At 48.7% G+C, this 23,192-nt stretch overlaps 1 protein-coding gene across 7 annotated transcripts in view; it reads right to left on the reverse strand.

The window, feature by feature from the left end:
• Positions 1-255: 255 nt before the first annotated feature.
• EPN2 (epsin 2) overlaps positions 256-23,192 on the reverse strand; it is a 99,483-nt gene continuing 76,546 nt past the window's right edge. For all 7 annotated transcript variants that reach the window (XM_032176801.2, XM_058428883.1, XM_032176795.2 and 4 more), the window contains 4 exons: positions 8,319-8,495; positions 7,557-7,643; positions 5,154-5,369; positions 256-3,270 (listed from right to left, as the gene is read on the reverse strand). In XM_032176801.2, the coding sequence (XP_032032692.1) occupies positions 2,972-3,270; positions 5,154-5,369; positions 7,557-7,643; positions 8,319-8,495 (779 nt within the window). In that variant the 3' untranslated portion in view covers positions 256-2,971. The remainder of the gene's footprint in view (positions 3,271-5,153; positions 5,370-7,556; positions 7,644-8,318; positions 8,496-23,192) is intronic.

Below are 23,192 nucleotides of genomic sequence, written 5' to 3' on the forward strand. Positions count from 1 at the left end.
TGGCTAGCACTTCCCCCAGCACACCCGTGCAGGCCACCAGTCTCAGCACCTCGCAAAGGGCAGGCCTCCCACCCCCTTTCCCTGCGGTTCAGGGGCAACCAAATGTCCAGCTCACACGGGCACTAGGACCAGGCTGGTGGCCTCAATAACTGCAGACCAAGCTCCGCAAGAATCGGCTCCCTCATCTCCCACCCCTCTCCAGTGGCACAGGACTGATGAAGACGGGGTGGGAGAAGGACACAGCCAGAAACTACATCATGGTACAAATGATAAATTATATTTATACAGTAAGTAAGTATCAACAGTCAACACAAGTTCAAAACCAGCCACCGGCCTTTGGGACTGAGAAACAGCTGGGTGACTTCCTCTACCACGGTGCCCATCAGGAGGGAGCACGATGGCACAGGTGCAACACGCGTGGCAGTGGCCAGTGGCTTCATGATCAGTGCAGTGGGCAACAGGGACATGCACTCGGGATGGCCTGTGCCAGAAGATGGGGTAGGGGGCTGTCTTCTTAGGTCCTGGTGGCCCAGTGGCTGTCATGTTGGGGCCTCAAAGTCGCATCGTGAAGGGCTCTTGTTACAAAAGAATCACTGACCCCAAGTAGTCGAGACTGGTCTACTGACCTGTAAGGCTGGCCCAGACCCTGCACCGTCTGAAGGAAAGCACCTTGCTGGGCAAGTATCCTGCCTCCCATCCCACTGCACCTCCCCACCCTTCCCCTGGCAGACGAGACCAGCCACCGGCTTACCCAAATGGCAGCGGGAGCCTAAGGCCCAGCCGCAGGCCTGCAGTTCTGGCAGAGGGTGGCTGGTCAGGAACTCTAGACACAGCTCCTGGGACTGGAGAGGGTGGCCTCAGGAACAGCATGAGTGGGTGCAGTCCCCACTCAGAGCCTGCATGTCCCAGCAGCCAAGAGACCATTTAAGATCTCTCCTGTACCAGTGTGAAGGGTAATCTTCTGGAACCAAAGAGGGACTGGCAGGTGGTCGGCTGCCCAGACACAGGATTGGGGGAATGTCCCTTCCCTGGATAAAAGCAAGTCTTTTCTGGTCTTTAATGCACGATGTAATACTTTTACAGTGGTGGGTGAGGTGAGGACAGCAGGAGTTTGGAAGAGGGAGGTAATATTAGTGCATGTTTGTTAAAAATCTGTCCCAGGTGAATGACTTTTTTCTTCATCTCCAAAATACAAGAGAATTATTTTTAGATCTCCAACTTAAAAATAATGTCTGGAGTTAGCAGGTAGGTGGATCTGGGCCAGCCCTCGTCCCTTAGCCGCCCACCCCCATCTTAGCCTAGGGACTGTTGCCCAGGGACCCATGGGCACAGAAGCACCCCCTGCCCCATGCCCTCAGGACAACTGCCATTTCCACATTATCCCCATCTTTAGCCTGAGCATGGATTAAGACAGAGGAGATCACAGACACACAAGGTTAAAGACGTTTCTTCCATTTCAGATTTCCATTGTAAACAGAAGTCCTTGTTAATCCCTGCATGCCTTTAATAAAAAAAAGGAATTAGTTGATAAAAATTGGTGAGTCACATTCATACATTAGATTTTTTTAACTTTCAGGATGTTGGTATATTCGTAAGAAAAATAGCCTCTCTCTCAGGATCTAGCCAAAAAGGCTGAAAGTCAGTCGGTTTAGTAATTCATCAAAAACAGGAGCTAAAGAAAGGAAAAGGCAACTGGAGGCTAGGATTTTTTGTTGCTGTTGTAGTTTTTTTTTTTTAAATAAACATCATCATCTATGTGTAATCAAATTCCCATATTTTCTTCCTATAAAGAATTTGCTTTAGTTTTTCAATAAGGCATTTTTTTTTTTGTCATCCAAATATCTCTTCCTTTTAAAATTTTCTTAGAGTTAAAACCATAAATAAGAGGATTTAAACCACTAAAATGACACGTGCCAATATCTTCATTCAGCCAGACCTGGTAAATTCTATCAAAACTAGACAGTTAAATAAGAACCACGTTATAAAAATATTAGCCAAAAAAAGACTATTAGATAATTCTGCAAACTCAAATATGAAACTGTACTAGGCTGGGCGCTGTGGCTCACGCCTGTAATCCCAGCACTTTGGGAGGCTGAGGCGGGTGGATCACGAGGTCAGGAGATCAAGACCATCCTGGCTAATACGGTGAAACCCCGTCTCTACTAAAAACACAAAAAATTACCCAGGCATGGTAGCGGGTGCCTGTAGTCCCAGCTACTTGGGAGGCTGAGGCAGGAGAATGGCGTGAACCTGGGAGGTGGAGCTTGCAGTGAGCCGAGATCGCGCCACTGCACTCCAGCCTGGGCGACAGAGCGAGACTCCGTCTTGAAAAAAAAAAAAAAACCAAAACTGTACTAAACAAAATATGTGCAAAGGTACACAAGCATAGAGCCACGTTGGGGGTTATGCTCAGATTAGTTTTAAAGCTCGCTCTAGTGGATTTAATTCAAGAGTTGTCCACGGTGATGGTGTTTACTTTGAACTCACACGAGTCAAAGAAAAATAAAATATGCACAACCACTTCTCCAAAAGGTGTCTTATGGAGCCGGTGCTTAATCGTGTCCACACCCAGGACTGCCTGGGGTGTCCCTAGGGCTGGGGGGTGGGGAGGACAAAGACAAGGCCACCACCCCAAGTCCTGGGCCAAGCAACATCCTGGAGACCCTCAGGCTGAGGCTGGGGGCAAGGGCAACACTGATGAATCCACCTTCTCGTCCAAGGCCTCAGAGGAGCCCTGCCAGGACCTGAGTGCTTTGGAGGAGGTGGTGAGAGCAGGCCAGGCCGAGGGGCCTGCCTTGGAAGGCGAGGGTCTGAGGGTTGGGGCTGTAAAGACAGCCCTTTCATCAGGAAGCTGGAGCTGAAAAGCCCTAATACCCCTAATCCCCAAACTCTTGGATCCCGTCCCACAGACGAGAGTCCCTGCTCTGCATCCTCCAGCATAGGTGCTCTAGGCAGGTCCCAGGCCCAGGCACTAGAGAAGGAAAGGGTTGGTTGTGCCGGTGGCCTGGGCTGCCGATGGGGGGATACCCACACTGCCCACCATGTTCATCGTTGCAGGGCCCAGTGGTGTCAGAGAGGAACCACTGGCCCCCAGAGCTGGCTGTGGGGCCGTGGAGGTCATCGAGGCCACAGCCATGGACTCCACTCCTGGGCCAGACCCAAAGGATGTGCTGGTCCCCAGGACTGGGCTCCCCCGAAGCTGGTTCAGCGTCAGTGGCTGGGGCTGGTTCACTTGGAAGGGGTTAACAGGGGCCGAGGTAGCGGGTACACCTGGGGAGACAGAAGGAGGGGCAGAGGCTGAGCCGTCAGGGTGCGGCTTTCTGAGCTCCCAGGTCAGGGACTGCATGCGGGTGTTCTGGTCCCTGCTGTGCCCTCAGAGCCCGTGTCTGCCAGCCGAGTCCATGGCAGACACTAGCAAATATCTGCTGACAGCATGAATCTGCACTTTAAGGATGAGGAGATTGAGGCTGTGAGAAGCCAAGTGATTTGTCCAGCATTACAAAGCTGAACAAGGCCATGCCAGGAACACAACCATCTTGGGGCACCCTGGCTCCTCTGCAGGGCTGGCACCCAGGACACCTTCACCAGCCATCAGCTGCCACTGCTCCCTCATTTTGTTTGCTGAAGGGGACATGGGACTGGCAGTGTGTGGCTCATGTGGCAGTGCCCACACTGCACCCAGGGACCCACATATGACACCTCGAAGGCTAGAAGTCCTGCAGTCAAGAAGCTGGTGCAGCCTTGTCTTTCCTGGTGTCTCCAGAATTTACCTCACGCCAGAAAGCCTTTTCTTTGCAAAAGTGTGTGCACTGCCGGCACCAACTCTCCCATGCAGCCTGGCCCTACCCTGTGTGGCCTGGAGAATGGCCCTGTATGTCCAGCAGAATTGCCCAAACCTCCTCCATCTTGGCTGCAGCCCCCAGGGACCATGACTTATGTGCAGCCAACAAAGCTGCCTCAGGCCTCCAGCCAGGTGCCCACCAAGAGCTGACAGACACAGATGACCACTGGAGCTCCTGCAGGGCCTTCAAGGGCTCTCTGGGCAGAAGAGGCATAAGGCCTCCTGGGACAGACACAGACTCCTGGCTGGCTGAGGAGCCTGGAAGCTAATCTAGTTCCACCCAGGGAACCACCTCCCCTGGGGGCAGCCATGTCCTCACCCATCTCAGGACCTCAGGGTTGGCCAGGACCCAGGAACTCCACACACCTCATTTCTGCCCAAGGGTCCCCAACTTCAGCCTCTGTAAGTTCAGTGGTCATTCTCCTCTCCAAGGTACTGTCAGGGATGGTGGCCCAAGATCCTCAGATCCCTACATGGTGGGGCCAGTCTGGGGCTAAACACCTGAGGGTGACACATTCCTACCCTGGGGGAAGCCCAAGGCCTTGGGGAAACCCGTGAGGAAGGGGGCTGGGGGAACTTCCTAGAAGGGGGTCATCTGAGCTAGGTGTCGAAGGATGAGTAAGATGCTTTCATTAGGGAAGAGGAGGGAGGACATTCCAGGCAGGGGAAACTGAGTGTGTAACAGCCTGGGCTTAAGGAAGGGCTCTACAAGCTGAGGGGTGCCAAGGGGCTGGGTGTCACAAGGGTTTCATGTGCACAGGGAGGGAAGAGGAGGGTGGAACCAGGCCATAATGGCCCTGGATACCCAATTGAACAGCTGGGGGCTTGTCCGGCAGCCAACATGGAGCCCTGAGGGCAGGGGGCAGACTCTGGCACCAGGAGTGGAAGCAAGGGACCTGGAGGAAGGCTTGTACCCAAGGGCTAAGTTACATTTTTCCCAAGAGAGGAATGCTACACGTCAAACCCTGGCTCTTCCTCACCCCCAGCAGCCCACCCTACTCCACCTGTCTTAGAGCTGACACTCCCTCAAGGGTCTCACAACAGGGGGTCACCAAGTCAGGGACAGCTTCTGCTTGGTAGTCTCAACTGAGAGGAGAGGAGCTATTTCCTACCCATACCCTCACCACATAACTGACAACAGCTTCCACACCCCACCCCATGCAGCCCTGGCGAGGGCATACGTAATAATCTAGAGTTTCCAGCTAGTCCCACTCCTTCTCCATCACACAGAGGGAAGAGCCCCCAAGAGGCCTGCTGCACACCCATTCCCAGGCACAGCAGGCAATGGATGAAGCCTGGGGTGAGAGCCTACCTGGTGCCAGGAAAGGGTTGAGGGACTGGGCCGGTGGGGCAGGCCTGGTCACCAGTGAGTCCAGGTTCACCAGGGCCGCGTTGGGGCCCAGGAAGGACTCAGGTGTTTTCCGGGCACTGCTGGGCTTGCTTGAGGCGACGGTCAGGGGTTGAGACTCAAAGGGGTCAGGGCTGGTAGTTCCATTGTTTTGGGATGGCAGAGAGGTCACAGATTCGGCTACAAGACAAGGACACATATGGCAGGGTAAGTGTGGCAGGGAGAGCCTAAGACTGTGTACTTAACACAAAACATGGCCTCCTGGGGACATGCCTGCCTGACAGCGCCACATGATGACACACAGCCAGTCATGGGCTGAGTTAGATAAATCAAGTGTCCACATAACCAAACACCAGAATGCAGGAACAGAAGAATACCTAATGATAAGCAAAGAAAGCTTTATCAAAATACTAAAGCAGGTTACAAAAGAGTGTGTATAGCTCATTCCTCCAGAATACCAAGATGTCATTTTGGGTTGGAAGCTAGGCATAGGCAATTCACTTTTTTTTCCTTCCATTTTCCATTTACTAAATTTTCCACAATAAACACGAACTTCTTGATAGTAAAAAGAAAGCAAATTGTTTCTCTTAAAATTCAGCCCATAGAAGCGACACAGGCTGTGCTGAGACAGGCCGGTAGGAATGTGATTGCCACGATGGGATGATTCACGGTACAGGAGTTCTTAACAACAGTCATTCTCTCACTCAGTAATCCCATTTCTAGGAATCTGGTCTAAGCAAATAATGTAAAATGTGAACAGGGTTGTAAGCACAAAGAGCTTCACAACAGCATCATTTACAGTAGCAAAACCTGAAATCAACCTAAAATGTCCTCCCCCAAATTAATGAATTATTGCTGAGCCATATAAAGAGAGATTATATAGCAATGAAGTATTTTTAACAAGTTTTAAAGTCATGAGAAAATGTTTTCAATCTGTTAATCCATAAAAGTTGAGGCAAGGGGCAGGACAACTCTGACAATATGAGCTGAGCAAAAAAGACTCAAAAAAACAAAACAAAACAAAAAAACAAAACACCAATAATGCCAGTGCACTCCAGCCTGGGCGATCAAGGCTCACTGCAGTCTTGATCTCCTGGGCTCAAGGGATCCTCCCGCCTTAGCCTCTTGAGTAGCTGAGACCACAGGCAGGTGCACACGACCACATCTGGCTAATTTTTTATTTTTTTGTAGAGACGGGGGTCTCACTATGTTGCCTAGGCTGGTCTGAAACTCCTGGGTTTAAGCAATCCTCCCACGCTGGCCCTCCCAAGGTGCTGGGATTGCAGGTGTGAGCCACTGCACCAGCAGGGGATAAATGTTTCAAAAGCTGACATGTAACAATGGCCAAGCTGCCTTCTTACTGAGGCACGGAGCAGGAGTCAAGGACAGGTTAGGCTATACTTTGGCCTGCAGAGAAGACACGTGGAATCTTATGAATGCAGCAAAGGAAAGACCCAAAAAAGCAGCACATTCTCAAAGCTGCCTCTGGTCTCCCGGCTGGGAGCTCTTGAACTAAGAGGGGTTAGAGGAGGTCAAGGAGGTCAAGCAGGGTCAACGGTGCCAGGCTGCTTGTACCTCACACCAGGGCCTAGCCAGGCTTGTGGCTACAGTTGGTAGGGAGGGATAAAAGAGAAGGGAGAAAAAGAAGAGACTGGGAGAGAGGTGGTAGGGAAACTGGGGGAGGCAAGCAGCAGAAGCCAAGATAGGAAAGAAAAAAAGAAGTTGCCATGCGTGGCTGGGAGATGTGGCCCAGAGATGGACAGAGGCTGTCACACCCCAGTCCAAACAGGGTGTGTGAAGAATGCATTCTAGGCCTTCTCCCTCCACCCCTCCAGGCCCACCTTGGCCCACTGGCTCCTTCCTTCTGCATCCACCTGATATCCTCCCATCCCAGAGGCACACAGGGAAGGAAAACAGGTCTGGAGACTAGACTGTGAGTCTGCTGGGCTGGAGCGGTCACCTGGGAGGTGACAACACAGGGCAGAGGCTGACCCCACTGATGCCCAAAGGTGGCTGTCTGGGAAAAGGAGACCCTCTGAGGAGTGGAAATTGGCAGGAGGAAGGTGAATAAAAACGCTGGATCAGGCCAGAGGTGAGGCCCACTCTGAGCTGAGGAGGCCGGGGCTGTGGAATCTGCAGGAAGCCTTGGCGATCCTAACCTGGAGACATAGTCCTGGGGGACTCCACCTTGTGATCTTTAACTATTGATGTATGAATTCTTAGAATTAGAAGCTTCAGACTCCCAAGATCAAAATACAAAGAAAATGTAGGAAGTTGAAGGGTTTTGAAAGCTGATTATTATTTCTGCAATAACTGAGCTGGTCAAATGCATGGAGGATTACAGAAACCATCATCACCTGTACATACCTGTTTTTTTTGAAGTCCGAAGGTTGTCAAATTCAGAAAAGTCGTCTTTAATTGTACCATTCAGATTACTGAAGACCTCAAAGGACCCTGGGTGGACACAGAGGCCAGTGACTGGGGGCATCTCACAGGACTTTGTGGCAACTCCACTGCCCAGTGCACACCCTCAGGATGGGCTGGCAACAGGGGCCTCTCCCCGCTTACCCTGCCTCATGGAGAAGAATTCTGAGAGCCAAAGAGGCAAGACAGCCTGGGATCACCAGCGCTCTGGGAGGGGACGACAGGGAGCCTGGCCTCCCAGGACAGGGTGTGGGATGCCCACCTGCTACTGCTTCTACCACCCCCACCCCAAATGGGAAATGGGTGCTGGCAGTGGTGGAGGTGCATCAAGCTGGGTCTGGTTGCTTGGATGAGGGTCTGTAGGAAGTCACCAGAAGGAAATGCCTGGAGGCCAGCCTGCCCAGCCCACCAGGGGTGAGGACAGGACCCACAGGCTGTGGGCCCAGAGCAGTCTCCTCTCTCAACACCCAATTGGAAGCCCTCTCAATTTGGAGGGAGGTACCAGTGCACAAAGCCTGGGAACTCGCACTCACTCGCTCTCACACTGGGGCACCTGGGATCTGGGGATCAGGAACAAAGGCTAAGGGGGAGGAGGGGAGCAAATGCAAGCAAAGCAACAGGGCTGACGTCTAGGAGCCAGCAGTGGCTGCAGGGCCCATGGGCGCTCAGAGGCCAGGCAGGAAAGTGGGTGAGTGAGGGGCTCACCAGAGGCAGACACAGGCTTGGTGGTGGAGACTGCACCCCACGCATCAGAAGCTGTTTTCCCAGCACTGGAGGCAGGCTGCTGTGAAGCTGCCCAGGGGTCCGAGTTCTTGGGGACAGATTGTGTGCTGGCTCCAGTGGGCACCCCCCATGGGTCAATGGAGGCAGCTGGCTTGGTACCTGTTGGAAGGCAGGGTCAGGGCTCAGAAATGCCTTCAGAGGGTCTGGGCAGCTGGGGTGAGAAGGGAAAAGGATACTGCCAGCCACACCAGGGTCTGCGCCCTGTGCCAGGTGAGATAGCCATCGAAAGGGTACTGTTCCATGCCAGCAAAAGTGACACAGCTGGGGCCCAGAGCCAACAACCCTGGGAAGGAAGCATGCTAGGCCAGGATGTCCCAGGATAACCGCTCCCTGTCCTCTGGTAATGACCAGAGGAAGCAGCTGAGAGGTTCTCTCCAAGCTCCCCACCATACAGGGGGCTTGCAAAGGGCTCCTGAGCTCAACCCCACTTGATGGACTATCTGAAACAAACCTATCTCCCCACAGAATCCAGGCTCCCTCCCCAGACAAGGGGCCCCAGGCAGCCCTCCCAGCTTGGCCCAGGCTCTTGTAGAGGCCCAGAGGCATCCTCTCCCCATGTGCTTTGAGTGGTTTCTGCTTTCTGACAGAAGCATACATCAAATGGATGAGTCCTGTATAAAAAGGAATAAAACAAACAGCTACATACTTACCACCCAACTTAAGCAATAAAACACTTTCAAACAGGGAGTGACAAAATCAATTTAGTGGGTCACAACTGGTTTTAAAAAAAAGAACAGAGAAAAAAATTAGAAAAAAAACTACAAAAAAAAAAACCACACACACACACAAAAAACTATCTGAAACATCCGAGTGCATCTAATGTTAAGTGTCAACGCTGTGATGTGCATCTTTATGTATAGACACAGATTTGTGTATACATGAGTATATATAAAATAAAACCGACATCTCCTTCTTTCTTGCGGAGCACTGCAAGTGTTCAGACACCACTGCTGCCTCTCAGGGACCAGAAAGTGCCTCCCCAATGACATTCCTAACCCAATCATTATGAACTGTTTATTAGCCTTTCTCATTTCTCCTTCTAGTTTATCTTGTAGGGATATCTTTAGTTAGTTGTGCCTATTTTCTGAATACACACACACACATATATATTATGTATATGTATGTGTGTATTCATTTATTTATCAGATAGGGTCTCACTCTGTCACCCACACTGGAGTGCAGTGGTGCAATCACAGCTCACTGCGCCTCCACCTCCCATGATCAAGTGATCCTCCCACCTCCACCTCCCAAGTAGCTGGGACTACAGGCATGTCACCATGCCCAGCTAATTTTTTTTCTAATTTTCATCAAGATGGGGTCTTACTGTGTTGCCCAATCTGGTCTCAAACTCCTGGGCTCAAGCAATCCTCCTGCCTCAGTCTCCCAAAGTGCTAGGAACACAGGTGTGAGCCACCATGCCAAGTGCCTATTTTCCGAACTTTATATGAATAGATGCATTCTGTACACATTCCTTTGTGGCTGGCTTTGTTCACTCCACATTTTATTTGAGAGAGTTATCTGTGTTGAGGTGGAGCTGGAATTTGTTTTGTTCCATCTATGAAAAAAAAGTCATGATTCCTCTGTTGAAGGATACTCATTTGGTTTTGCTGCTTGTTCTTGTTCACATGTATACACGAGTTGCTGGGTCATGGGTAACTCTGCCTTCACCAAGGAACGCTACAACTATTTCTACATGGTGGCACGAGTTTATGTTCCGTCCAGCAGTGGGTGCCAGTCTTGCTGCCCTAGGAGTTCCCTCATAACCTCTCTGATGCTTAGTATTAGCTTACTTTCCCATGTGTGCCAATCTGGTGGGCTGAAAAGTTATTTGATTGTGGTTTTGATTTGCATTTCCCTGTTCTTTAATGAGGCTGTGCATCTTTTCATATACTCATGGATCACTCATGATTCCTCTCCTATGAGGTACTAATTTGAGTCTTTTACCGATCGTCCCTTATGGTTACCCTCTTCTGGACTCATCCCAGCAGCAAGGACTAGAGTTCATCCACTCCTCACGGCATGGTATGCAGGGCCTCCTCTGTCGTAAGTCAAGTCTCTGTGGGCTTATTACTGGGCTCTTTACATTTACCTATTTCCGTCCTTGCACATTTTTTTTTTTTTTTTGAGACAGAGTCTCGCTCTGTTGCCCAGGCTGGAGTGCAGTGGCATGATCATGGCTAACTGCAAGCTCCACCTCCCAGGTTCATGCCATTCTCCTGCCTCAGTCTCCCAAGTAGCTGGGACTACAGGCACCCACCACCACACCCAGCTAATTTTTTGTATTTTTTAGTAGAGACAGGGTTTCACTGTGTTAGCCAGGATGGTCTCGATCTCCTGACCTTGTGATCCACCCACCTTGGCCTCCCAAAGTGCTGGGATTACAGACGTGAGCCACCACACCTAGCCACTTGCACCTTCTTAATTATCCTCACAAACACTGGTATGAGAATTCTTGATATCTGATACAGCAAATCACAATCTTGTTTTGGCTATTCTTGGCCCTCTGCTCTTCTGTAGTCATCTCAAAATCATCTTGTCAAGTTAAAAAACAAAAGTAAAGAAACAAGAAAAATTAAATCTTTTTGGGATTTTGGCCAGAATTGCATTGCATCTCAGATCAATTTGGGGAGAAGCGTTATCATTCCAATAGTGAGTTTTCCAAACCAAGATCACATGGTATCTCTGCATTTGCTTAAGTTTTAATATCTTTTGGTCAAATGTAATCTTTTTAATTTTTACCCTTTATCTCCCACAGAGATTTGTACAACTTTTGTAAGATTTATTCCTAGGAACTAGTATCTTTTAAACTTTTCACAGAAATCTATTTATTGTTATGCAGAGAAACTTTTGTATACTCTTTCGTACCCAGCAATCTTGCTAAATTGTTAATTAGAAGTCATTCCAATTATTGATTCTAATAATTCAAATAACTCTTAATTCTAATAACTTATCTGTAGAAATTTTTTCATATTCTATGTATAATCCCATCACCTGCAAATGACTATTTAGTGTCTTCCTTCTAGTCCTTTATACTTTTTCTTTTTCTTGTCTTACCATTGGCTAGGATCACCAGTTACATCATCAAACAGAAGTGCTGGTAGTCGGTATCCTTGTCTTGCTCTTGATGTTTCAAGATTAATTTTTAATATTTTACCATTAAGTTCAATGTTAGCTATAGGCTTTTTTCCTTTTAGAAGCCCTTTATCAGGTTATGGAAGTTCACCATTATTCCAAGTTTGCTAGAATTTGGAAATAAATGGCTAATGAATTTTATCAAATGGTCTCTGCCTCTAAGATCATCACATTTTTTCTGTTTTAATCTGTTAATATGGTACATTTGTAAATTTTCTAATGAGTTGGTTCTTGCAAACAAAGTACTTCATAATGTACATCTTTTAAGATATTTCCCTGGCTTGGGTTTTGTAATTGTTTCTTTCGTTAGGATTTTTACATCTATATTCATAACCAGACTGGCCTGAAATGTTTGTTCTCACTGCACTGCCCTTGTCTGGTGTTGCCATTAGGCTTCTGCTAGTCTCATACAATGATTAGGAATATTCTTTATTTTCCTGTTCTCTAAAGGAGTTTGTATGGAAGTGGGATTGTTTCTTGAATGTTTTGTTTTTGTTTTTTTTTTTTTTTTTTTTTGAGACAGAGTCTCGCTCTGTCGCCCAGGCTGGAGTGCAGTGGCGCGATGTCGGCTCACTGCAAGCTCCGCCTCCCGGGTTCACGCCATTCTCCTGCCTCAGCCTCTCCGAGTAGCTGGGACTACAGGCGCCCGCCACCACGCCCGGCTAAGTTTTTGTATTTTTAGTAGAGACGGGGTTTCACCGTGGTCTCGATCTCCTGACCTCGTGATCCACCCGCCTCGGCCTCCCAAAGTGCTGGGATTACAAGCGTGAGCCACCGCACCCGGCCTTTGAATGTTGTTAGTACTTACCAGCAAAGCCCTCTGGGTGGATTTGCAGAAGGGCAGGATTTTTAAATACTGATTCCATATCTTCCATGATTACAGATTTCTATTTATAGGTTTATTATTATTCTTCAGTTAGCTTTGCTGTTTCCTTTTTAATTTTATCCATTTTATCTAAGTTTTCAGATTTGTAAGCACAGAGCTGATCAAAGAGCCTCTCATCCGACATGAAATCCTGAGTGTGCTGGCAGTTATGCTGTTTCATTCCTAATGCCGTTTGTGCCCTTCTTCTTAAAAAAATTTGCCAGGAATTTGTCTATTACTCTTTTCAATTACTGACTTGTCTTTATGGATACTATTATGTGTTTATGTTCTTTTCATTAATTTCTATCTTTATCCTTATAATTTCCTTTTACTTTATGTCATCTAACCTCATTGTATCTTTCTTCTTTACTAATGTGAACATTTAAAGCTATAAATTTATTTTACTATTGCTTCAGTTGTCCCACAAATTCTTATGTAAAAATATACTATTGGCCAGGTGCGGTGGCTCATGCCTGTAATCCCAGCACTTTGGGAGGCCAAGGCGGGCGGATCACCTGAGGTCGGGAGTTTGAGACCAGCCTGATCAACACTGAGAAACCTCATCTCTACTAAAAATACAAAATTAGCTGGGCATGGTGGCACATGCCTGTAGTCCCAGCTACTCGAGAGGCTGAGGCAGGAGAATTGCTTGAACCCAGGAGGCAGAGGTTGCAGCGAGCTGAGATCACGTGATCGCACTCCAGCCTGGGCAACAAGAACAAAACTCCATCTAAATATATATTTAATTTGGTTCTAAATATATCTGATTTTCATTATAATTTTTTCTGTGACTCAATAATTTAGAAGTGTTCTCAAAATTTTAGGTGTATGAAGTTTTTCTACTTATCCTTTTAACTGATTTTTTACCTAAGTGTACTGTGATCAGAAATTGTGTTATATGTGATACCAATTTTTTGCAATTTGTTGAGACTAGCTTTTCTGTCTAGGACATCATCAATTTTTTCCAAGTATTCTGCATGTGACTGCAAAGAATGTGTATTCTCCAATTGCTAGGAAAAACAAATTCACAAGCTTATGGATTGTGCCACTCAAATTTTCTTATATCCTTATTACTTCTGAAATGTTCTCCCAAATTATTACCCATTTCCGATGCTCTTCATTCTGTCCTGAAGATCTGAGTTTTCATCTGGTTTTCTCTCCCATCAGCCTGAAGAACTTCTCTTAGCATTTCTGTGGTACAGACATGCTGGCAACAAATTCTCTTAGTGTTTTATTAACAGATGTCATTCTTTCACCTTTATTCTTCAAGAACACTTTCACTGAATACAGAATTCTGGGGTTGGCAGTTTTTGTTGCTGTTGTTGTTTCTAAATTTAAAATATCTTCTTTTAAAAAATTATCAATTCTTTGTAGAAAGATGATTTTGCTAGCAATGGCTTTCTAGGTTGTGTTTTTTTTGCAGCACACTGAAGACTCTATGCCACTCAGACATCTACTGTTGCTGTCAATAAGTTAGCTATCCATTTAGTTGCCATTTCTTTGTAATGAATGGCCTGTTCTCTGTAGATTTATTTAAGGTATTTTCTTCCTCTGGTGTTCTGCAGTTTCCTGATGATATGTCTAGGTGGGGATTTCTTTGATTTATCTTGCTTAGGATTCACCAGGCTTCCTGGATCTGAGAAGTAGCATCTTTCCAAAATTCTTGAAAACCCTCAGTCATCTTTCAAATATTAGCTCTTCTGGAACTCGAAACAGACACGTTAGGTGTCCTCATTCTGCTCCCATGTTTACCCCCAGCCACACTGATTCCCAACTGCTTCCCAAATGCCTGGCATCTTCTGGGCCTCTCCGATCCTCTTATTTTCTCTTCCTGCCTTCTCTGACTCCTCTGGAATCCTCCCCTTGACTTTCTTTTAGATCACTTATCATATAGCACCATAACTATTATTTAACTATGAGTCTCTCATGCACTGTAAACTCCCTGGGGTGAAGGCTACCTTCAGCCCTGGCACCAGACATGAGGGTGGCACCCAGCAAACTTGTGACAGCCTGGCTGAGCTCTGAGGCCTAGAGAAAGGCAGCAGAAGGTGGCAGTGATGTGTCAATCTCAGAAGACTAGGGAATGCTCCCCTAAGCCTCCAAGACAACTAGTCTCTTTCCTCATTCCTACTCTCATTTCTACAAATGGTTCTCTTAAAAGCCCCAGCTCGACCGGGCGCGGTGGCTCACGCCTGTAATCCCAGCACTTGGGAGGCCCAGGCGGGTGGATCACGAGTTCAGGAGATCGAGACCATCCTAGCTAACACGTTGAAACCTCGTCTCTACTAAAAATACAAAAAAATTAGCCGGGCGTGATGGCGGGCGCCTGTAGTCCCAGCTATGCGGGAGGTTGAGGCAGGAGAATGGCGTGAACCCGGGAGGCGGAGCTTGCAGTGAGCCGAGATCGCGCCACTGCACTCCAGCCTGGGGCAACAGAGCGAGACTCCGTCTCCAAAAAAAAAAAAAAAAAAGCCCCAGCTCTACTGCTCAAGGATGGACAGGTGAAGAAGAGACTCCTTGGCTTTCGAAAAGATGAACCAACTGCTAGGCATTCTACATGTAGCTTCATGCCTTCTCATCTCTGAAATGCTGAATAGCTTTAGTAAGGGCCTATTAAGCCACACCAGCCACTATCTTTTTTTTTTTTTTTTTTTTTTTTAGAGACAGGTTTTTGCTCTGTCACCTAGGCTGGAGTGCAGTGGTGTAATCACAGCTCACTGCAGCTTCAACCTCCTAGGCTCAAGTGATCCTCCCACTTCTGCCTCCCAAGTAGCTGGGACCACAGGCACACACCCCCATGCTTGGCTGATTTTTTGTTTTTTGTCAAGATGGGGTCTCCCTATGTTGCCCAGGCTGGTCTCACAGGCTTCAGTTGTCCCACAAATTCTTATGTAAAAATATATTATTGGCCAGGCGCAATGAGACACTGCACCTGGCCCACCAGCCACTATTTTGGTGGCCTTTTTCACTTTTGGCCAGGATCAGCTACTGGCTAGCTATAGCAGCACAAGGTGGGAGAGGAGGAGAGTGCTGCCTTCACTCCTTCCCAAGCTTGCCCCGGCGATGGGGGCCTGGCCAGGCCAAAGCAGAGGTCAATCTGCAAGCTTTGTTCCCAACATCCCATGGACACTTGTGCCTTTCGTTTCCTCGTGGCCTGTCCACTCCTGTTTGAACTTAGGGCTTCTCCTGCTGCTGCCCCAGAACCCACAACCTTCTAGAGGCTCCAGAAATAACTGTTTCCATCCAGAAGCTCCTTCTGACACTTCAGTCGTCTTCCAGCATCTCATGTAGATCGTCCTCCCCTGGGACTGAAACTGCCCTTGCCAGGTCCACCACTGCTCGACATGGGGAAGGGGCTATCAGGTAACTAAATCTGCCCCCTGCTGGAATCACACTGTAGAGACAAGCCCTCACTCTAACACCCTGCAACAGAACACCTTGTGAGTCCTCAGCTCTCTGTCCCAGCTGGAGGTAAGTGGCATGGTGGAAATGATGAATCAGGGAGAGCTGACTGCAAGCCGAAGAGCTGTGGTGTGACTTCAGGACTGCCGTGACACAACACAGAGGACACAGGAGACCTGGGGCCCAGTGCTAGGCTGATTCTGGCCCCCTGTGGAGCCGGAGGGAGTCAACATGCCTTCCTCACTGCCCATGCTCAGCAGCCCAGCTGTGCCTGGATGACACAGACTGGAGCCTCGCTTTCCCTGCAGCCCTGACCATGCATCATCTCCCCTACAAACTATCTCACTCCCCAGCTACTATCCCTTCCCACTTGCCTCTGTCAGGGTTACTTCCAGCCCCCACTCCCGCTTTCTCCTGCAAGGATGCCCTGGTTCTCCTTGGAAGAATTTTCCCCTCACCCACTTCCAGTCAGTCTCCAAAGGGACAGATCCTGCCCTGGCAACAGAAAAGGGTTCTCAGTGGTTAAAATCAATCTGCAAAGTATCTCCAACTCCAGTCCCCCATCCCCAAATCTCAGAAATGGTATTGGAGCTACAGAGAAATCCACTCTCTCCATTCCCTGGGCTGTGGTAACTGGGACTATGAGGTGAGCACCCGAGGCAGCCACTGTGCTTGCCAGAGCAAAGGCTTGAGCTTCTGAGGTGAACAACACAGCAAAGGGGGTCTGAGTCTTGGTGGTCACCTCCTAGCCACTGGGTCAAGCTGAGGGCAGCATCACATCTCGACCAAACTGGCTCCCCTGACACACTGTATGTGGGGCACTTGCTGGGAAGGCCTGGCCCCCACTCTGCAGCCTCCATGCCAGCCCGCCATGCAGTTCTCACTCTAAACGCAGCTCAAAACCCTTCTCAGGGCACTCATGCCGCTTGTGTGCATGTGAGACTGCATCTGTCCCCCTTGCCAAAGCATGTGCTCCATGAGAACATGGGCTGGGTCTGCTTTGCTCCCCATCCCCGAGATCCAAGCCTGACACACAGATGGTACGCTCCATCACTAACTAGGGATTGAAGAGAGGTCACAAGGATCAAGGGAACCACAGGACCTCAGGCTGGCAGGGACTTTGCAGTTTATCTGCATCTCTGCACACGAGTTCAGTGACCACTTCTAACAGGTTCTGGATAAATGTCCACTTCAGGGGCTCAGAAACACAACCAGATTAGAGTGGCCCATAACCTCCATCCTGATTATCTAAGACACGGAACTTTCAAGTGTCTTAGACTGAGTGGTATTCATGCACCCTGGGCCAGGGGGCACCAGACTAGTGGTTCTCAACCATGGTTCTTCTTGGGAAGCTCTTAGGGATTTTAGTAAAATACTGATGCTGTCCCCTGCATACACACAGATTCTGGGGTGGGCCTGAGCATTTGGATTTTTAGAAGCTACTGAGATGACTCAAATGGGCAGCCAGGATGCATAAGAAACACTGAGCTCTGGGTGCATCCAGACCTCTCACCAAGCCCTCCCCAAAAATGAGGCCCCATGTGAGGGCCCAGCTCAGACTCACAGGCCTGAATGGGCAGATGCGTGGTGGAGACAAGCTCTGGCCTCCCACAGTCACCTTGTTCTATACAAGCATTTGGTCAGCAGTCCCCAGGCCTGGCTCCAGGATGGCCCCTCCCTCTGAGATAGAGAAACAGACAGCCACTACAGCCAGCATGCAGGTCACAAGCAGCCATCAATGGCGAGAGGGCAAGAGGCAGGCCTGAGGACGGGGTGACCACATCCCCTGAGTAGGGTCTGAGCCATGATTTTGAAAATACATAAGAGTTTGCCAGGCAGACAATGAGACACAATATAAAGATTAGGCATTTAAGGGAATCCAGGATGCCTGAGCCCCTGCAGAGGCCCTCACCAGGGAGGAGTCTCTGAGCTCTGCTCCCAGCCCCAGGTCCCTCAGGCTTCGTTCACCTTTCTGGCCTCAGCCACTGCATACCCAGGCTCCCTGCAAAAGTAGAATCTGTCACCGGGCATGGTGGCTCACACCTGTAATCCCAACACTTGGGGAGGCCGAGGCGGGTGGATCAAGGTCAGGAGTTGGAGACCAGCCTGGTCACTATGGTGAAACCCTGTCTCTAATAAAAATACAAAAATTAGCTGGGCGTGGTGGTGGATGCCTGCAGTCCCAGCTACTTGGGAGGCTGAGGCAGGAGAATTGCTTGAACCCGGGAGGCGGAGGTTGCAGTGAGCCCAGATCATGCCACTGCATTCCAGCCTGGGCAACAGAGGGAGACCCTATCTCAAAAAAAAAAAGGGGGGGGGCGGCCAGGTGCGGTGGCTCACGCCTGTAATCCTAGCACTTTGGCAGGCCAAGGCAGATGGATCACGAGGTCAGGAGTTCGAGACCAGCCTGGCCAATATGGTGAAACCCAGTCTCTACTAAAAATACAAAAAATTTAGCTGGGTGTAGTGGCACTTGCCTGTAATCTCAGCTACTTGGCAGGCTGAGGCTTAGTTGGGAGAATCGCTTGAACCTGGGAAGCGGAGGTTGCAGTGAGCCGAGATTGCGCCACTGCACTCCAGCCTGGGTGACAAAACGAGACTCTGTCTCAAAAAAAAAAATTTAAAAAGTAGAATCTGTCCTTCCATCTAGACGTACTCTCAGTGAGGTTCTAAACACAGTTCAAACTAATAGGTTTATATCTTTAAGAGTTAACACAATGCATTTTAACATTTCTGGAAAAAAAATTTTTTTTTTTTTTTTGAGACAGGGTCTCACTGTTGCCCAGGCTGGAGTGCAGCAGCATGGTCTTGGCTCACTGCAACCTCTGCCTCCCGGGTTCAAGCGATTCTCATGCCTCAGCTTCCCAAGTAGCTGGGATTACAGGCACGCACCACCACACCTGGCTAATTTTTTGTATTTTTAGTAGAGACGGGGTCTCACCATGTTGGCCACGCTGGTCTCGAACTCTTGGCCTCATGTGATCTGCCAAACTTGGCCTCCTAAAGTGATTACAGGTGTGAGACACCACGCCCAGCCAACATTTCTGGAAGAATTCTTTCTACCGTGAACTCTGCAGTATGTGCAGTGTCTCCAATGCATGGGTTCTGAAGCACTCACCATGAGCCAGCAGCACGCTGACCCACCATCCAGGACTCATGGGCCAGGCTTCCACGTGAGAACCCCACACTCCAGTGGAATGCCACCTGAAACTATTCCAGAGACTCTTCTGACACCTCCAGTTAGCTCTTATGGGCCCTGCTTCCCCTTTAGAATCTGCTATTAAAATAACAAACAACAGCACTGTTTAAAATAACAAACAACAGCACTGCTAAGAATTTTAAAACTCTGCAACTGTATCAGGCACGATGTTGAAACTAACAAGTTTTGGCTCAGAAAGAACCCCCTACTCTTTTTTTTTTTTTTGAGATGGAGTCTCGCTCTGTCGCCCACGCTGGAGTGCAGTGGTGTGATCTCGGCTCACTGCAACCTCTGCCTCCTGGGTTCAAGCGATTCTCCTGCCTCAGCCTTCCAAGTAGCTGAGATTACAAGTACCCACCAATACGCCTGGCTAATTTTTGTATTTTTAGTAAAGACGGGGTTTCACCATGTTGACCAAGGATGGTCTCGATCTCTTGACCTCGTGATCCGCCTGCCTCGGCCTCCCAAAATGCTGGGATTATAGGCGTGAGCCACCGCATCCAGCCAAGAACCCCCTACTCTTATAGCCTGCATAGACAAAGTTGGTCACAGCTCAGACAGCTTTGAACATAGAGTGAAGTATGTGCTTGGATCAAACCCTGACCACCTCCAAATCATCCAGGTAATCATGGACAAGCTGTTTGGCGTGGGTGGGCTCTGTCTAGTTTGCATTCTGCAAGTGACTCTGGGGACCCGTGTGTGTACAGGACACTGCAAACTGCTGGGCTGAATTCAGATTATACAAATGGGCAAAGCCCCCCAGACACATAGACAGTCCCATGGCCAAGTGTGACCTCCTTCTTTGCTGTGTGCAGGGGAGTCATGGAAGGCCACACACTGTGGCACCTTGCTTTCTTGAAATGTTACTTGGAGACAAAGTCACAAAGTCACAAGCATTCCCTGAGGGCCAGCTGTACCCTCAGGGAATGCCTGCTGGCTCGGGGGGCGATGGGCATGCTCCTCCTCTATGAATGGACAGTAGATCCGCTGCAAGGCTTCTCTCTGTGCTCTCCCTCTCCACATCCTCGGCAGGGTCCAGGCCATGCCACATACCCAATCAATAAATGCTTGTTGAAAGTTCAAGTGAATGAGAGGAAATGAAGATGGAACCAAGGTTTGAAAGATCAAGCAGTTTCCGGCCTCTTCCTCTGTGGGGCCCATTCATGGGGAGCCTGTGTCCCGGTCGCCTCCCACCCACCAGCCTGGCTCATCCCAAGCCTCACAGATGAATATTCATGTGCACAGGGAGGCAGTCACTACGCGAGGGGGTGTGTCACAGAAGAACTGAGCTGTGCAGAGGTCACCAAGAAGCCAGTAGCACCACCTGCTGCTGCCAGGGCGGAAGACAGCCTCTGTCCCAGCCCAGGCGGTGGGCGGGAGTACAGAGAGAGGGCTCCAGCCAGCCAAGGTCTTCTGAATCAGCAGGCTGTAAGCCCTCCTCAGACCAGGTGGCTGCTTTGTGTGTCTGGAACAGAGGAGGAAGTGCCCCACTGACCTGGCAGGCTCCAATCTCCCTCCTTTCAGCCCTGAGCATTTCCTCCCAAGGCCACTTGGCCAAGCTGCTCCTAGTGCTACTTGGAAAAAACTGGTAATGATGGGGCTCACTACAAATGGTGGCTTTCAAAACAGTGTTTCTTTCATCCAGAGGGCACAGCTAACAGTGTTATGGGAAGGGACTCCAATCTTTCTAATTTATGAATGCGTCTCAGGATGGAGGGGTGACCCTGAAAATGTGCACTATTGGATTTAACTAGATGCTAAACAATAAATCCAATACTACACTCTTGCTCTGAGGCTATGCTGATGGAATGTGGAAGTAGAGGGTGTGCTAACACACTTCAGTGAATGCAGGAGCTAGCAGAGGGCCATTCTCCTGCAGAGCTGTTCAACACCACCACTGAGAAAAGAATCTCAGAATTAAAAGAAATTAGTGTGATTTTAATGTATTTTTCTATTGAAAGCAGAGTGCTAGAACTGCAAAAACACCCCTATGAACATCACTAGGCTGCTTAGTAAATGATGGTACAGCGTGGTATTGTTTAGAATTTCTAATGATGCCTAGAAATGCTCATGACACTACAAATTGAAATATACACATACACACACATGTAACTATATATACAATATAACTTCAACTAAGTAAAAACATAATGCCCAGAAAAAAGACAGGAAGCAGACAAGCTAATATTTTAACAGTGGCTATCTCTCCATATTAGAATTTGTGGTGACTTTTCCAGGACATGCCAGGGTCACAGAGGGGCCTCGCAGCAGTCCAGGATGGTGTGACAAGTATAGGACATGGTGCCATAAGCACTGGGCCTGCCCCAAACCTGCTAACAACGTCTCTGGGCTTTGGTGGCCTATCTCCTCCCCAAGTCACTGGTAATAATGCCAAGTGCATCAGAACCAAGAAGGTCCTAGGTTGGGCAAGTGGCAAGAGATGGCCAACTGGCAGTCAACAAGCCACATGTGCCCATCCTCAGATAGCTTTTAATTTGCTCAAACCATATTCTTAATTTCTAAAATTCAGAGCCAACATTTAAACACTAAACAGATTTCAAAAATGCAGGTTTCTATCTTCTCTTTAAAAAACTGGATTCATAATAGCCAAAATGTGGAAACAGCCCAAATATCCATCAGTTGCTGAATGGTTAAACGAGGTGTTGTATATCCATGCAATGGAATATTATTCATCCACAGAAAGTCATGAAGGACTGACACATGCTGTAACATCGATGAACCTTGAAAACATGATGCTAAACGAAATAAGCCAGGCACAAAAGTCCACACAGTGCATGACTCCGTTTCTACAAAATGTCTAGAGGCGAATCCCTGGAGATAAAAAGCACATCAGTGGTTGCCAGGGGCTGGGTATGTGGTTTCTTTCTGGGGTGATGGAAACGTTCTGGAATTAGATATCTGATGGTAGCTGCATAACATTGTGAATGTGCTGAAAACCAGTCAAGTGTTCACTTTAAAATGGTTGAAATGGGCCAGGAGTGGTGCCTCATGCCTGTAATCCCAGCACTTTGGGAGGCCGAGGTGAGCGGATCACTTAAGGTCAGGAGTTTGAGACCAGCCCAGCCAACATGGTGAAACCCCATCTCTACTAAAAATAAAAAAACTAGTCGGGTGTGGTGGCGCACGCCTGTAATCCCAGCTACTCAGGAAGATGATGCAGGAGAATTGCTTGAACACAGGAGGCGAAGGTTGCAATGAGCTAAGATGGTGCCACTGTACTCCAGCCTGGGCGATAGTGAGACTCTCTCAAAAAAAAAAAAAAAAAAAAAGTTGAAATGGTGAATTTTATCTCAAGTTCTTAAAATTTGGGAGGGCAGATTCATGTGGGCAGCATTCCTAGGTGAAGCAGCAGCCCATCAAGCCCACCAGGCTGCCCCCATTCATCAGGGGAGACTCCTCTGCTCACACCCCCTGGACTCCTGCACCGAGTCTCACCCCAGGGTGCTCTCAACACAGTATTGCTATTATGCTGTGTTCCTAGAGGGTCAAGTCAGGTCCTTGGCTCAGCCCAGGACACTGGGTCCAGGGCACAGCCCTGTCCACCAGTCAAAGGAGGGGCTGGGCATAACTTGATCATTTAAAGATATTTTGAGATTTTTGTCTCTCCTGACTGGGAAAAACTTAGCCCTGGTAAACAAGTCAAACAATATAAAAAGGTAAAGTGTTAAAACTAAGTCTCCTTCCCACCACTCTGATCCCCAATCCCCTCCCCAGAATTTAACTCTATTAAACCCACCTGGCTCCTGGTGTGACCACTTTCTTTACAGGGCACTAAGACAACTAACTATCCAACAGTTTAATGAACAGTCTTTCCGGAAAACATCCTAACCATAACTTCTGGTGGCCATCACTTTACAGACTAATCATTCTTCAGATTTAAAAATAAAGCCAAAGCCACTGTCTAAAAGGGTCTGCCAGCCCTGGGGCACCACAGTCCCCATGTGTGGTGAGTAAAACCATACCACAGGCTCCCTGGGGGTACTGCACACAGGTGACAAACCTTGTGAACCAACCTCTTGAGCAGCCCTGGAACTAGCCTTCAGTCAATGAAAGCTGTGGGCAATTTTGCCTGGGGCTTTTCCCAAGGCCCAGAGGGCTCCTGCCAAAGGGGGTATGAGGCCCTGCCTGGGTTGCAGAGGCCACCATCAAGCTATCGGAACTCATCAGATGCTAAAGG

Source organism: Hylobates moloch, unplaced genomic scaffold, assembly GCF_009828535.3.
Source record: "Hylobates moloch isolate HMO894 unplaced genomic scaffold, HMol_V3 SCAFFOLD_15, whole genome shotgun sequence".
Taxonomy (NCBI): Eukaryota; Metazoa; Chordata; class Mammalia; order Primates; family Hylobatidae; genus Hylobates; species Hylobates moloch.